Source organism: Melanotaenia boesemani, chromosome 16 (assembly GCF_017639745.1).
Source record: "Melanotaenia boesemani isolate fMelBoe1 chromosome 16, fMelBoe1.pri, whole genome shotgun sequence".
Taxonomy (NCBI): domain Eukaryota; kingdom Metazoa; phylum Chordata; class Actinopteri; order Atheriniformes; family Melanotaeniidae; genus Melanotaenia; species Melanotaenia boesemani.
The window spans coordinates 26,688,855-26,705,638 of record NC_055697.1 but is presented as its reverse complement, the minus strand read 5'-3'; the positions used below and the strand labels follow the sequence as shown (position 1 = coordinate 26,705,638).

The following is a 16,784-nucleotide window of genomic DNA, read 5'->3' as shown; positions in this document are numbered from 1 at the left end:
TCCAGCCCAGGCAAAAGATACATGCAGGATGTTAAGTATTTTGTTTTTGTTTTTTTAAGACCATATGCTAAAGTTTCTGTACAAATATTACCAACAAATCCTATCTTTCCCTAATCCTATCCTATTCTAAACCTAAGATTGTGCTTGTCCTGTCATTAAATACTTTCTTCAGTGTTACAATACATCAAAGCCACTGTGTGAAACAGTGATATCCAAGCTTCAGGGGAAAAAAACAAAAGGTGTTAGAGCTGTTTCTCACACCACCAACTCTAATACCTGCTTTTTTTTATAACTGTAGAGATTTACACATTGGGCCAAAGTTGCTCATGCATATCATATAAAAATATAAAAAAAAACAAACATAAAATACGTAGGTATGAAAGACATGTAGACACTGTGTGTATGAACAGAAAAAGTAGTATATCAAAAAAGTGGAGCATAGTTTTTAATAACCTAAAATTATATTTTCCTGGTGAGTGGCTCCTTTATTTTTTTCTGTTTAAACATATCAGCTTCAAAACCTCGCAGTTCACTCGCTGCCAAGTTTGTCCCACCTCTAGAAAGGTGTGAGATGATCAATCATTAATCAATGCAGAGCACTGCAAGTGTCAGTTTAAATGCTGTGACTGGTCAGACCTCAGAAACCTCCCACTGTAGGTGCTTTACTTCTGCAGTTTGAAGCTTTGCAAGTGAAATGCTTACACACCTCAATAATCATCCTCAAACCAAATTTGTACTCCTGTACAACCCCAGGGTGCTGACATCTCAAGCTGTGCTAAAAGATTAACAGTGAGATTAAAGCCAGCTAAGGTTTAGGTGAACATTATTACCTGATAGAACAAGGAAATCCTCCAACTTGTGCTATGAAATGAAGGACACAGTGTTTTAAGTTTTAAGTTGTCCGTTGTTCACTCAACCATACTTTCTGGTACCTGCATGTAAAATTTATCACTTCCACATCAATAAATGATTCCTGCATCCCTGTCTTCGCCTCTTCTTGCTTTCTTTTATAATCTCCAGTGTTTTCAGTGGATGTACAGATCAAATAGGCTGTAAAAGAAGCCCTGCTGTTTCTGCTCTGATGTGTTGCAGCTGCGCTACTCATGACACAGCACACAACATCAAAGACAAGAATCACTTGGACTCAAATCAGCCAGCACCTCATAATGTGACAGTTAGGCTAAAAGACTGAGAGGATGGTAGATGATGCTTTCTTTTTGCTTTTTTGATGAATACTTTTCAATTGATTCTAGATCAAAAGATAGAAGCTGAAAGATTTTTTCTTTTGCTGATAAAGGTGCTGTTTTTGGTGCATTTAGACTTCATTTATCCTCATACCTTACAAAAAATGGAATAGAAGTACTGTGATGTCTGTCTTTGAGGCAACACAGAATCTGGATGATTTCACCACCTGGAAGACTGCAGGAAGCGGAGGCCTGCTGGTTGCTGATTTCTTAGTGTATTTGATGGCAAAAACTGAACAAACACACCTGCCCTGTTTTTATTTCTGCAGTCTGCTCGGTCTTTTTACCACCTTCAGTTTGATCCCCAAAGACACGCTTCAGGACGGGGGATCAAATGCATCTGAATGGCACAACATCAGTTAGATGTTTTTTGTTTGTTGTTTAGCACATCTGAAAAAGCTTCTCTTTCATTCAAAGTTTTTTCTTGTGTGTGTGTGTGTTGGTGTGATTCCTGCAATATATCACTGGTTTCTTACTGATTTTTCCCCCCAATCAATACCACCTTTCATCATCCAGGTTTCACAACCTTAGCATTCTTTGCAATATATTTGACACAAACTAGAACTGAAAAGTTCAGAACTGGAATGTATTGATCAGTATTCTCTTTGCAAAGCAGTAATACAAACTCTAGACGAAGTCCACAATATAGCAAAGTGTTTCATTAATTCAACATTTATATTCTAAATCCAAGTTGTTCTCTCTGGGAATACATTAACAGCTCTTGCTCCTTTAGCAGCAGCTGTAGGGGACATAAAGCTTCTCATTCCCTATAGTGATTCTCTGAGGAGATGCCACATCCAGAGTTAATTTTCCAGCAAAATGTGAAGCAACTCACACACTACAATACACATCTGTTCAAAGAAAATACTTAGATGTTTTGTGTTTCATCCAAAAATCTCTGCAGTCATCCTGTTTTCACTGTAAACCTTTCAGTAAACATTAAGCCTGCCAATTATACTCAGATGCTTACTCAGATGGTTCTCTGGGTGACACTAATTGTTTTTATATAAATTTTTATGGGACTGAACCAACAATATACATAGCTACTCTCTGAAGACAGAGAATAAATAAAAACATGAACACGAAATCTTCAAGAAAAAGGAATGACACTAAATAAAAGTTAATGAATAAAGAAATACAGACTGTTGTATGTGATTCTTTCTATATGAAACGTGAATTGCTAACCTATAAACTAATTGTTAACTCAATCAAATTCAGTTCAGCTTCATTTTTATAGTCAACAAAGTCATCTCAAGGCTCTTTTTAAATACACAGTCCAATTTATTGCAGTACATTGGAGTCCAATTATAATCCAATTAAAACAAATCCATAATACGACCCGCATTATAGTAACCGTGTTTATATAACCCAATTAATTTAAAAAGCATTGCCTAGCTAAGGAAAACAACAGATTGCATGTAATCTTCTATTTAATTCAGTCTCCCATCCTGAGCATGCACAGTGACAGTGGTGAGAAAAAAATCTGGTTTGTAAAGCAAGAAAACTTCCAGCAGAATAAGACTCAGAAAGGCCGGTATGGAGTGAAGAAGATAGGAAAGAGGGGTCAGTAAGCAGCACTTCAAGCCAGGGATACCTACTGAAAAAGAGAAAGCACAAATTAATGATGTCAAAAATATATTTATGCGGCAAATAAAGTGCAGAGATGTGCACTTAAAGAAATGTTAGTGTAGAATTTTAATAAACTAAAGCTCCAACTTTAAGGTGTTAAAAATGCACGCTTCCTGTTCCATTTGGTGAAATATATTTTCTGACATGGATTCAATGATGGAACACACAATATGTTACTGATAGCACACAGATTGATCCAAGATTGCCTCAATTTCCCACCAAAACTGTTTGCCCTTGGAGTAAAACTTCTTCTAACACACTGTTATCGCATCATTTCACAGATTAAAGGTTATCGACTGATAGTGCTTTGTCTGTTCCTGCACTAATAGCCATCATATAATCTATTAAATTCCAGTAATTACATGAAATCCACAGGCGTTTATGGGAGATATAAAATAGATTAAACTAGATTAAAATGAAAAAGCTTAATGCTGTCATATTGTGCATATGGTCAAATCTCTACTCAAAACAGCATTTTAAATACTTGATAAAGATGTATAATTAAGTTCCAGATGTGGGACAAGCATCTCTTTTATTTTTTCTGATAACAGAAGTTAAAACCAAAGAAACTCTAAGTCCTCTGACATTTGTGGTGAAGCTGTTTGACCTGATAGCTCTGCCTCTTCTGCCTCACCTGATATTCCTTTGACAACATCACACCGGCAGCTTCGCCTCAGCTTGACATGTTTAAAAGTCATTTTGTTTCGGTCAGAAAGTCCAGCCTTGATGTTAAGTTTAAAACATTAACCATGCAACTGAATCAAATATTGAAAAAGCAGCTGCTGACTCAAAAAGAAGGGAAAAATGACTGAATTAATCACTTCACTTAATCTGCACTGAAGTCGTTCCACATGCAAATATGAAATTCTTCTCATCCACAAACCTGATAATAGTTCAGAAACTTGAAACTCCTTTGTCTCTCTGATTTAAAAAAGGGGCACCAAGTGGCAGTAAGTGCTTCTCAGATATATAAATCTCATACCAAGTGACTAACTTGACAGGCCAGAATCAAAAGTTATTTTGGGGAATAAAATCAGACGCTGTTCATCAGTAAACTCTTACAGTGTATGGCTGTCACTCGGAATTGTGGTGATTAAAAAAATGTCGACACTAATGATGGTCTGTAACTGTCATGATTAATTAGAAGTTTCATTTCAAAGCCATCCATGTCATCTTTTTTAACTCTGAAAGAAAAAAATGTTAACACTGAATATTCACTACTCTACTATTACTGAGAATTAGAGCTTGTGACTTATAATATGAATGATAACATATTTCTCTTTGAGCAGAGTTTCCAAACTTTTTCACAAGTATTAGACATCAAACTTTAACAGCTGCCTCTGCTTTCTGTTTGGTTCCCTCTACTTTACTTTATATTGCAAACAAAGTCAAGAAAAGAGAGAGATGAAAGGTCTAAGAAGAAAAACAGTGGTCAAGGACTAAAGCTTTAAACAAGAGGTTCAGCATGTTTTGTTAAGTATCGATGTGCTTTTTTAGGTGATGAATGAAGCCTTTAATTCAACGATGTGAGAATAATTTAATAAAAATCAGAAAGCTTATATAAATCTGCTCCAGCTCCATCCCTCTGTGATTAATAATCACCATCGTTCTTCTTGTTAATATCTTAACATCATGTCTTTTCTTGATATTGCATTAAGAAAATGTATTAAACACAAATGTGCATTTTTTTAAGTAAAACCTGAGTAAGGGCCACAGTATAGTTAAAACTATAAATCAAAGTTCTTCTTACTAATTAAATCAAGTAAAATCAGTGATGAAAAGAAAAGGGTTTTATGCATTATATAAAAAGGAAGCAGATTAAATGCAAATGTGCAGTTTTCTGGGATTTTAACCAATTAATTTAAGACGCATGAAATCTAAAAGCAGCTTCTCCATGTTTAGCTGTAATTCCAAGGACATACAACAAACTGTTCCTGATGAGCTTAGATTCATACCATGCCAGAAGGTCTGAAATGTATTAAGACCTTAAACAATTTACAGCTTCTTTGATGGACAGGAAATCAATGTAGAGACCTCAGGACTGGAGTGATGTGATCCACTTTACTGGTAATTGGTGTGTTAGGAGTGTACACGCCATCCTTAGACATATAAAACCCTCATACTGTATATTTATGTTATATATAACTTCTGTAAAAATCATGCACATTTTAGTACTTTCATTATTTAACAAGGCCTCAGCTGTGGCCTGTCCATTTTCATATTTTATAATAAAACATTCGTTTAAACATACTTTGTGACGCAAATTTTTAAATGTACCTTCAATTACTGATTAAATTCTACTGAAGCACCAAAGCAGATACAACACTTACATCTGCAGTTTTTTTTTTTTTTTTTTGTAATGACATAAGCTCAGTTAAGAAATTATTTTAAGCTCTAAGAATTTAGTTTTATTGTTAGAGCAGATGAGGCAAAGTTAAAATGTTCCTCCTTTGTCTCTCTCTGTGTAGGAGCAGGAGGTTGGTCTCCTCTGAATTCAGATAAATATCAGTGGCTGGACGCTGACTTGGGTAGACGGACACATATTACTGCTGTTGCTACACAAGGACGCTATGGCAGCTCTGACTGGCAGACGTCCTACCTCCTGATGTTCAGCGACACAGGACACAACTGGAAACAATACAGACAAGAAGGCACTATAGGGGTGAGTTTGTATACTGACACATGCAAAGTATTGTTTAATAAATTGGTGAACTGGGTCATGCAATAGGGCTCCCTGCTTCACATATCTTGAGTATCAGAGCAAATAAAATTGCACATGAACACACCGTAAAGATGTCTTCCAGTTGTTAGACAGGACCTACATTCATGCCTTTGTTGTTGTTTTAGAGAGATGAAAACAAAGGGTAAATATTTCATGTTAAGTGTTAAATTAGTCGTTAGCTTTTGCTATGCTCTAAACAACCAATCACAATGAGTTCATTGGCTGAGTGTTGGCTTGCCATACAAGGCCCCTTAGAAAAGAAGAGAGCTTTTAACTGTGAAGACAATCAGCGAAGAATATAGATCATTTCCCAAAATACTTTGTAATTAGTCATAATGGGCAATGCATCGGCATGATATAAAACTTCAAACTAACATCATAAAAGCCATAAACTCAGCATCTAAAACATCATAAAATGCCAAATCTAATCAAATGAATGATCCCACCCTTTGAGGTTTTAATGGCAATTAAAAATCTCTTTGCAGGATTTCATGTTTCATGACTGCAGCATATTTTTGTATTGAGAATTCATAGTTTCCTTTCATGATTTCAATCACTTCAATTTGCTGGGGTCAGCACCACAATTTCACTGTCATAGATCACATCAACCAGAACAATTACTTCCAACAAGATAGCAATGATTCCTGGATATTTCTTATTGTGGGGTAAATCAGCTGGCCAGTAAAGAGAAGAGGTGTGGTTTGTGCTTTCTGTCAAGAGCTTGCATGCTGGACAAGAACTTCCGATACTGTATTTAGAATAATGTGTAGAGACTCAGAGCTGTCTTCTGCACACAGCTGGGCACAACTATGAACTACTCTTTTTAATTGTCAGCTGGAATAGTATGGGTACGTAGTTATTCTCATCCTGTTTATGTTTGTACACAAACACTCCTAACATCCTGACAGCACACAAAAAACAACAGGAAAGGTCTGCAGTTCATTACCTGTCATCATTACCCTTTTCCTCGTTATAAATGAGGAATTAGTTAATCAGGTGGGCAAACTAAACCCCATAAATTATTAAAACATTGTGGACATAGCTCTGTTTGAGCTCTTCATCATCAATTGAAAAAGAAAAAAAGGTCACATTTACTTAACATAGCAGCAGGGACAGATTGGCCATTGGACATACCCTGGCATTTTCCCAGTGGGGCTACATTTATTTTGGGTTTTATTTATTTATTTATTGGTCTGACTGGTCCATAAAACCCACTATATTGGCAGCCCAACTAAAAGTAGTCCAGCCCACTCAATTTTTAAACACCACCCCCTTTTGCTGTTGTCCCTGTGTCTGAATGATTCATTCATCCTAATAGTCAGCACAAAACTTTATTCCCTGACTACCGGCCAATGAAACACTACAATTTGCGGCCCATTGGTTCTTTTCTTAAGGTACATTCACACCAGGATAGTCCCCAAGACAGGCCCGGGTTTGCTTTCACACGGCAGTACTCAAACAAAGTGGACCTTTTTAGATATGTTCCCCTCCTCGCCTGAGGCCCTGCTGCATCAACAATTACTTGAAGAGAATCAAAAAGAGACAAACAATGAAGAAGAAAAGTGACTCATCTGTTGGTTATGCACACCATAACCACATCGGAGCAAAACATGGAGACGCATCCAAAACGCTCTTCACAAAGTTATGATGAGGTGATGATAACGCTTAATTAAACAGCTGTTTTATTACTGCGTTAGTTTGTGTCCTTACATTTTTTAAATTAGTTGATTATGTCAGTAGAAGAACAGCTGGTTTACGTGATGTGTTAACTGGTTAACTTGTGTTCACTGGTTAAAAAAGCAGTTTTTAAATTTAGGTCTTTCATGTCTTCCTGAACCAAATCATCTTGTTGAAAGTGAGAACATGATTTTTAACCATCATTCATCAACAATAACAATGAGTCATAAGATTTCTGATTTTATTTATTAATCTATTTGTTACTTTTGGGTCTATATGTGTTTATGGACAATATACAGAAATAAAACACTTTTTATTTACATTTTTGTCTATGTGTTATACTGATGCAGCTGTTTGTCTCTTTATCAGAGAATCCAATTATGGTGGTCCTGAATGCATCAATATGTTGTGAAAAAAATAAAAATCTCTTTTCAGTTTTTTCCATCTCCAGAAGAGAAGAGTAGGCAGCAAACACAGAGACACAATTTCAACTCTTTGTTCAGGACCAGTTTTCATCTGATCCATCGTTTCTCATGTCTGTTCTTTCTCCATCAAACACACAGCAGGATGAATGCTGCTCTAACATCCATCCATGACTGTGGTGGAGTATAAATTTCTATTTTCATTTTTTTTATATACAAATTACACTTTTTTGGAAGTATTTAATGTGTCTAGTCTCATTGGTTCCTGCTAACTCGCTGCATGGTTTTAGTTGTTTTAAATAGTTTCACTGGTGATTTTTATATTTAAGAGATCACAAAGATTTGTGGTACACTATCATATATGAGTCTTTCTGAGCCAAAATGTGAGGATCAGTATTTCTTTTCCCAGTCCATCCCTGAGTGGCAGTGATGCTGGATGAACGACATAATTTTACACACTATGAAGTGAAATGTAAGCCTTTTAGATTAGATTTTATGTCAGCTGAAGACTTCCTCCGGGAGGGAACAAAAACGGCTTCAGGGAGCTTCAAAGCTGGTTTATTTCACACTCAATATAAATGAGACAAATCCAGAGAATATCTCAAAAATCCTTGAGGCTTGACAAATTATACATCCCAGCTTATCACAGCTTTCATGGAGCTAAGTCGACAGCTGAGCTGCTTGATCTGTCAAAAGACTTCTGTTTCCTTTAGGCTTCAAGAATAGATTTGAAGTTGAACAAAGCTCATTTTACCTAATTCTATGTTCTTCCTCCCTTTTTGCATCAGAAAGTAGAAAGTTTAGGGGTATATGCAGTATTCTGTCCTAATGGATGTAAATGGATGTAAAGCTACTGAATTCACAAAGCATATTTTTTATTTAATTCCTCAAAAGTCAACTAAAAATGCTGTGAATGACAGAAGAAAAAAAGAGTTCAAATATCCTTTATTATTTACAGTAAAAATGTTTTCTGTTCTGGATGCTTCAGCTTTGCTGCACAGAGAGATTTGTGTTCAGAGTTTGACATTTAGGGATTGTTTTAATTGCACCCTCTGAGCGTGATCTAACTGCAAAGTGTCTATGACCACGATTTGTAACATAACAACTACAACTGGAAGAAGCAGACTCGGTCCACCTACAAACGCAGGTCTCAGTCCTTTTCAATCGGACTACAAAACAAAGCGCATTGTGGGTTCAGCACATGGTATTGCAAATAAACACAACCGAAACATACATGCATATGAGGCGATAGGCAGCTATGAATGGGAGAAATGGCTCACAGTCAGACATGGAAGAATCTGGAATGAGTCCTGACAGAATTCTGATCATCCCACGACCATTAGAATCTAATGCAGCTCCATATTTAGCTGCTGTGAACTAGAAACCAAAGTTGTTCTGCATTAACCAATAGATAATTTAGTTTTCTTCTTTGTTATTGTCTCGTCTTCCCCTTCTGTAATTCTTTATGCAGTGCCACCTCTGGTGGAAGGTGGAACACGTTTTTTCAAAGGTCACATTCACTTGAGTGGTGCAACTTGAACACAGTCTCTGTCCGGAAGAATATCGCAGCCACTGAACCGAGCACCCAATCGGGCAGAGTCGAGCAGACTTTCCTGGTGTGAATGCACCCAGTAACTATGGATTGGAGTTCATGTTTGTACAGAATGGGGTAGGGATGGGTAGGTGGATGTGTGTGTGTGTTTGTGTGTGTGCGCGCGCGTGTTAACAATGGTCTGTGAAAGCAACTATAATGGGGTGTGTTGCTATGTTATATTCTTTGGTGTGTAAAGCATTTTGTAATCTGCATAAAGTGGTTTTACTATGTAAACCACTTTGTGTTGCTTTATGCATGAAAACAAAATTTTATTTGATCTATTATTTATTACCATCAAAATATTTAAAGTGTAATTACACCTCATGCTTTATTAGTTACTCCATCCAATGCAAATTTTGTAAAATGCAAAAGACTGAGGAAGGTGGGACATGCTAGGGGTGAGCAGGGGTGGGTTTTAGGCTGGTAGTGAATACGTGAGATAATATTTATACAGTGACATGGTCAGTACAGGAAGCATTTGACATAAGGAGAGTGATACAGATTTTCAAAGGGACCTCACATTTACTTGAACAACAGCATGTTGCTTGATAAGTCTAACGCTCAGCGTTCTTCTTTTATGGATAATTTAAGGGGTCCGTTTGACAGCAAGCCTCTAAAGAAATAGAAATGGGTGCATAGCATAGTATAGTAAATACATATTCAACAATAATACACCTAAAGAAAAAGATAAGAAATGAGGGCTGCAGACATGTAACAAAATTAGGAGTGAGAGCACCACAGTGGATAAAAATCATACTTAAAGCAGCACACAAGTGTGAACAGGGGGAGTGGACAAAAGTACTTTGTGTCAATAGATAATTTTACATCTGAGCAGACAAGAATTACATGTGGAGTTCCCCAAGGTTCCCTCCTGGGGCCTCTTCTGTTTAACATCTACATGCTCCCACTGGCACAGGTTATAAAGAAAAACAAAATTAGTTACCATAGCTACGTAGATGATACACAGATATATATTACAATGTCACCAGGAGATCGAAGCCCCATACAGGTTCTTGGTAAATGCATTGGGGAGATTAATGACTGGATGTGTCTAAACTTTCTTCAATTAAACAAAAACAATACTGAGGTGATTGTATTTGGAGCCAAAGAGAAACGATTAAAAGTCACCACAGAACTTCGGTCTATACACCTAAAAACCACCAACCAGGCCAGAAATCTGGGTGCATTGATGGACTCAGACCTTAACTTTGAGAAACACATTAAGGGAATCACAAAGTCAGCCTACTATCACCTTAAGAATATATCAAGGATAAAAGATCTGATGTCTCAGCAGGACCTGGAAAAACTAGTCCATGCTTTCATCTTTAGTCGGCTTGACTATTGTAACAGTGTTTTTACAGGTTCTACCTAAAAAAACAATTAAACACCTGCAGCTTATTCAGCAATCTGCATAGAGAATAGACTTTAAAGTTCTGCTGCTGGTCTATAAAGCTCTGAATGGTTTAGGACCAAAATACATCAGTGACCTCTTGACCCAGTATGAACCTACCAGAACCCTCAGGTCATCTGGTTCCAGTCTCTTATCAGTTCCCAGAGTCAGAGCCAGACATGGAGAAGCTGCATTCAGCTTCTATGCTCCACATGTCTGGAACAAACTCCCAGAAAGCCTCAGATGAGCTGAAACCCTCAGTTTACTTAAATCCAGGTTAAAAACCCACCTGTTCTCTGCTGCATTTCAGTAGTTTTTATTTAGAAGTCAAAATCTACATCTGGTTCTTTTAAGCTGGAATCATGTTTTAATATTGTCTTTCCCCACACTGGAATTTCATTTTTTGCATTTTATCTATTTTATTTTAGCATCTTCGTTCTGTTTTTATTTCATTAATTGCATTTCTTTTAATCCTTGTTTTTTTAATGCAGTTGTATTGCTTTCTGCACCCTGCTGAAATGTTTTATGTAAAGCACTTTGAATTGTCTTGTACATGAAATGTGCTATACAAATAAATTTGCCTTGCCTTGCCTTGCCTAAAAATGGGCATAGAAATTTCAAAAACAGTCGGGTATGGACTCTAGAGAAAGATTTTTTTAACCTGTGAGTGGATCCAGTTGCCTCAGATGCAGCAATGACTGCACTACAAGTAACTGCTTTAAGATTGTATGCATGTTTACTTTTTTTCTCCTATGTGCCTTTTAAAGCATTACTTATACCAAACGGTGCTGTAGCACGTATCAAACAAAGCCAGTTCCTCAGTTTTAGAGTTTAGAGGGTTCTCACTCCACACACTGAGTTGTTTGTCCATTCAGAGACACCATAGTAAAAATGGTGGCATAAACATGGCAGCTTCCATGTGTATGGACCCACGGCAAGTATAAACAAATGGATCATTCTAAGAATAAAATAAAACATTTATTTTAGAAAAGTGATTAAACACCAAGAGAAACAGTTTTGATGACATACTAAATTTTTCTGTCTTTGACCTTTGAATTTGTTACATGCTGAGACCGTTGAGATCATTAAATGTTTATTCTTCACTGGCCAACTGCTTAAATGTAGAACATGTCTAAATTTACATTTCTTTCATTAATAAAATTCTCTACTTGAGAGAAAAACTTTTCACCAGGAAAGTGGCCCTATCTCAACTATACAACCTTCATTAAGAGGAAAATCAAACATATTACATTTCACAGGTACGTTGGAAACTACAGTTTAAATCCAGGGAGAGAATAATGGAATATTTTTCATTTATTTTTTTCCTAATAACTCGGGCAGTAAAATTCTTTGAAAGATGAACGAACTGAGGACACGTTACAAAGTAAGTTAACTTTGGATTGTGCTTGGATTTTTCAGGCCTTTCCAGGAAACAGTAATGCAGATAGCGTTGTCCAGCACAAGCTCCATCACCCGGTGATCGCTCAATATGTCCGTCTGATTCCCCTGGACTGGAATCCAAATGGTCGAATTGGACTCAGGCTGGAGGTTTATGGATGTCCATACAGTCAGTTTGGACACTTTTCCCCTCCATAATTCTCCTTCAACCATCAACATACAACTTATACATTAACTTCATCCATTAGTACCCTTCACCAAGAATGATAGCTTCTTGTTTCATGTTTAATGGAATAAAAGCTTTTGTGTGTTTCTTCACATTTTAGTCAGTTAAAAAAATAATTTATCCAATTTTTCTGCAGCATTCATCATATTTTTTGTTAATCAGACTTATATATATATATTTACTCTCTATTTCTCAAATTTTTCTTCAATAATCTTAACTATCTTTTTATTTCTAAATTGTACAATTAGAAAATAATATGTGGCACTTTTGTTTTTTTAGATTCTGACATAGTGAGTTTCAATGGTCACGGCAGCCTCCTCTACCGGTTGAGTCCCAGAACGATGCAGATGTCCTCTGAAAGCATCTATCTCAGATTTAAATCCATGAGGAACTCTGGGGTTCTGCTTCATGCAGAAGGATTGAATGAGCAGAGCCTCACTCTGGAGTTGGAGAGAGGAAAACTTTTCCTTCACCTTAGAAAAGGTAAGACTCTAACATCTTTGTCTGTGCAATTTAACTAAAATCTTACTGTGTTCCAGACTGGAAACAAGCTTATTTCTAGTAACATGTTTTTTAATCAAACAAGGCAAGTGATTTTTCTTGCACATGCCTGGCTTGCAAGAAGTATTGAGTTGTCCAGTAATCTAGTGACATATTTGTGGGCTGAAAGAAACTGAGCTTTGAGATGCATGTAGCAACTGTAGATGCATGGCTGTTGTTTGGGTGAATTAATGGATAATAAAGAACATTCCAAAGTGTATTTTTGACCTGAGCTGTAGGGTTAAACTATGTTGACAATTTATCATTTTATTTACAGGGTAATGTTTTAGTTTATATTTCTCATGATAATGCACGTAATATTACTTTAATTGTTTTGGTTTGTTTGTGGTTGCCAAAACCACATTGTCCTTTCAGGGATTATGTGATGGGATGGACTTGTTAAGCTTGTGTTGTTGTTTATGCTTCTTCCATGCTCAGCTGGAACCTGTAGAACCTGTCACAAAGCACTCGATCATTCAAAAAATTCTCCACAATAAAACATTTAGAAAAAAAAAAACTTAGCAGATGATTTTGAGGAGGCATCTGTCTCTGTAGTGAGTGAATCCACCAAGGTCTGTACAGCAAATAATGACTGTTGTCAAATTCTCCTATAACTGCTACTTTAATAGTGTGACAGGTCAAAACTTTTGTGTTCTGGCTAAAAACTGATAGCTTTACGTTTGGCTTGTGAGATTCCACTGTGTACATAGTGTTGCAAATCTTATAAGGTCAGGCCACCTAACCAAAAAGTAACAGTGTTTAAGAATTACTGACATCTAGTGGTAAGGATGTAACTATAAAATTTCTTCAAAAGTCAAGCATAGTTGTGAAGGGACAGTGGCCATCAGTGGCCAAAATTCTTCCAGACAGTTTTCATTTCATGTGGGTTCAGGTAACTGCTACAGGTAAATGCTTCAAGATTGTATACATGTTTACTGTCGTCTTCTGTGGTGCCTTTTAAGGTGTTACTTATCCCAAATGGTGCTCTAGCACTATCAAACAAAGCTGGTACTGCAGTTATAAAGCTCAGAGGGGTCTGAATTTTTTATTGAATACATTGATTTTTTTTTTTTTTTTGTCACTGACCCTGATATTCTTACATGCCACATCTCTAATACTGTTGTGGTTTAATTACTGCTTTTAGGTTGCTGCTGCTTTGTCTTTTTGCAGCTATTTTTACAGATAAGAAAAGAGAGACAAGTGATGTGCACAATCAGTCCCCTTTTTCCTTTTCAGGATCACTTTTATAGCTCAAACTTTTTTTCATTGTGCTCTCATTTTTTAAAATTCTTTCCTGCCTTAATTTGTATTTGTAATTAATTGGAGGTTTTTGAACATGCCATATGTTTTTACATTAAAATTTGGTTATTGGTTTCCATTAGCTGTACTTTTATGTCTCTCAGTTTGCTTTTCCTCCCATTTTTACCTGCTTCTATCCCTCTCTTAATACAACAGCAACATGAAATGATATAAATGTCTTTCTGCATCTATTCTTTGTGGTTGGGTTTATATAAAAAATTGTAAAAGAAACATTTCTCAGCTTGAACTTTGAACTGTCAACTGAGGGTAATGAAACTGAAGCTTGGACTTAGAAAGAAACTAAACTGCATTGAGGGCTTGGGGGGTTGTTGTCAGGAGCATCCCCTTGTTGTTTTGCTCTGATTTGTGGCTTGAACCATATTTTGTTGCTGAATCTGTTTTCTCCCAGTTCTTTATAAGTTCTCTGCTGGATTTCAGGGATATGTGAGTACAGTTTGCTTGCTCAGCTTTGTCTACATATGGAGCACATGAATAAACATCAGAGTCCATCTTGCATTTGTGGGTTTGCCCAACAATGCCACTGTCAGGACCAAGAAATAAGAGATGTTTTATTCATTTTTTATTTATTTTTATCTTTTGATTTTCCCCAATTAGAATCTACCCGACACTGACAAGACATTTTAAAATCTGACCACTTGACAGGTAAAGTGAAAAGAGGACACTCTAACTTATTCATGAATGCCCTTTCTTGCAAATGCAGACACAGCAGAGCTACATTTACAGTCAACCAGCATCCATGAGGGGTTTTGTTGCCTTGCTCTATAGTAATTTCACTCTATCAAATTCTGATTCATTGATTTCGGACACAAAGCAAATGTGCCCAATTTTGCAGTTTTTCTGTATTAGATTTGCATTTGTGAGCATGCATGGGTTTGGTCCCAACCAATCATTTTATGTCCACTTGTTTACACTAAGCAGCCTTCAGCCACTCTTAGTTCAGTCACTTAGTTCCAGTCAGTTCGCCTGGAGCTGTCCATCCTGTTTGAATAAATATGCTGGCTTTTTCAAATATGTGCCCCCTTAAAAAGCAACTCATTTCATTGCCTCTATGTATTCATCAAAATGTCACAGCATAGGTCAGAGTTTTTGTGGCACATAATTAAAGTGCTGTTCTTTTTTTGAAAGCAAAGTACTTTGTGAAAGTAAATGTATGACAGATCAATTTCCACCAATCTCATGCCCTCTGGTTTAGAGTTTGTTTGGAAAGGACATAAAATGGTGTCAGTCAATATAGAAAAGGAAGCCTGTTGGATATAAATGGTGTTGTACAGCAGTAACATGTGAAGTCTTTGCAGTTTGTTAAATTAAGTGTCTGCGTTGCTTACATTTATCCAGGTTATAGCAGTTAAGCACAGTATAAATTAAATGCTCTTGCAGTTCAGTTACAAATCATATACTTCACACCTCAAAGATACAGAAAAAGGAGTGATCAAATGGAACAGCTAAACTAGATGGAGAACATTCATTAGAAATGGCTGTTTCATTTATTTATGTACCTCTCTTGTTTTATAAAAATTCCTCCTCATGAAACTTTTGTGAGCAGATTTGAACGCTGTGTGTGTGCATTTGTGTTGACCGATTGTGTCTATGGTCACTGTCATTTTAGTTAAATAATGTAAAACTGCAGTCTAGAAAAAAGTGCAACACTATCATATGATGAAACCAGTGATTTAAAAAATTAGATTTAGACATGCAGCCGAGAACCGTTATGCAGAAACAGTCAATGATCTTTCCCTTTGGCGGCTGCCTGAAGTTATACAAGAGCCTGAACAGAGACAAAGTTTTTTTTCTTCTTTTTTTAAGCCTAATGTGTACAGCAGGAGTGTTCCCTTTAAATGCAGGAAGAAGACTGGTTAAGGCTTAAGCATTATGAGGAAAGTTAACACAGTTCCAGTCTTACATTTTACATTTGTCTTTAACAGGACTGTCACAGCTGAGCAAAGCAAAGCATGTTGTGTGAACACATACCAACAGCTGTGTGTTGGTAGAGCACACAACATGTGGTTGCATATCACTGACAGTGCATGCCATGCCATAGGGAAGCTACAGTGTTAGGTACACGTCACATACAAGGTTCTCAATGTGTCTGATGTAGAAGCAGTAGCTTTGAGAGTTGAGATAAAGAAGGGGATGCGTTACCCGACAGGAATTCAGAAAGGATGAGCAAAAGTAAACAGAACTAGAAGCACTCAGAGCAAAGACCTCTGCCAAGCCTTTGTAACTTTTTTTGCCAATGATTATTTTTGAGTTAGGGATAATTTTGCTATTAAGGCTTCTATCTCCCCACAGTAAAGAATCCTTTAAAAAACTGCTAGATCCAGGTGGTGATCTGGATCACCCCAAAATTGATTCACTTGTGCCTTATTCCATTTCTGACACTTCCTAAATTTATCCTCAAAATCTGTCTATGACGTTTTAAGTTATGTTGCCATCAGACAGACGCATCAACACAGCCTAATACATGACCTCCACCTTGGTGGAAGTAGTAATAATATTTAAAGAACTGGGATTGTGATCTTATTGGTTCTGAGAAAATGGTGAGGAAGTTGATGCATGGAAAGCAGCTGAGCTTTGAAATTAATGACAACATGGGGAAACAAAAGTGACGAAAAAGCTCATATT

General features: G+C 36.7%; 1 protein-coding gene across 1 annotated transcript in view; it reads left to right on the top strand.

Annotated features, from left to right (window-relative positions):
* Positions 1-16,784, top strand: part of LOC121656109 (contactin-associated protein-like 4) — a 68,844-nt gene that overhangs the window by 17,677 nt on the left and 34,383 nt on the right. The window contains exons 3-5 of the mRNA XM_042011155.1: positions 5,342-5,535; positions 12,098-12,245; positions 12,582-12,785. Of these exons, the coding sequence (XP_041867089.1) occupies positions 5,342-5,535; positions 12,098-12,245; positions 12,582-12,785 (546 nt within the window). The remainder of the gene's footprint in view (positions 1-5,341; positions 5,536-12,097; positions 12,246-12,581; positions 12,786-16,784) is intronic.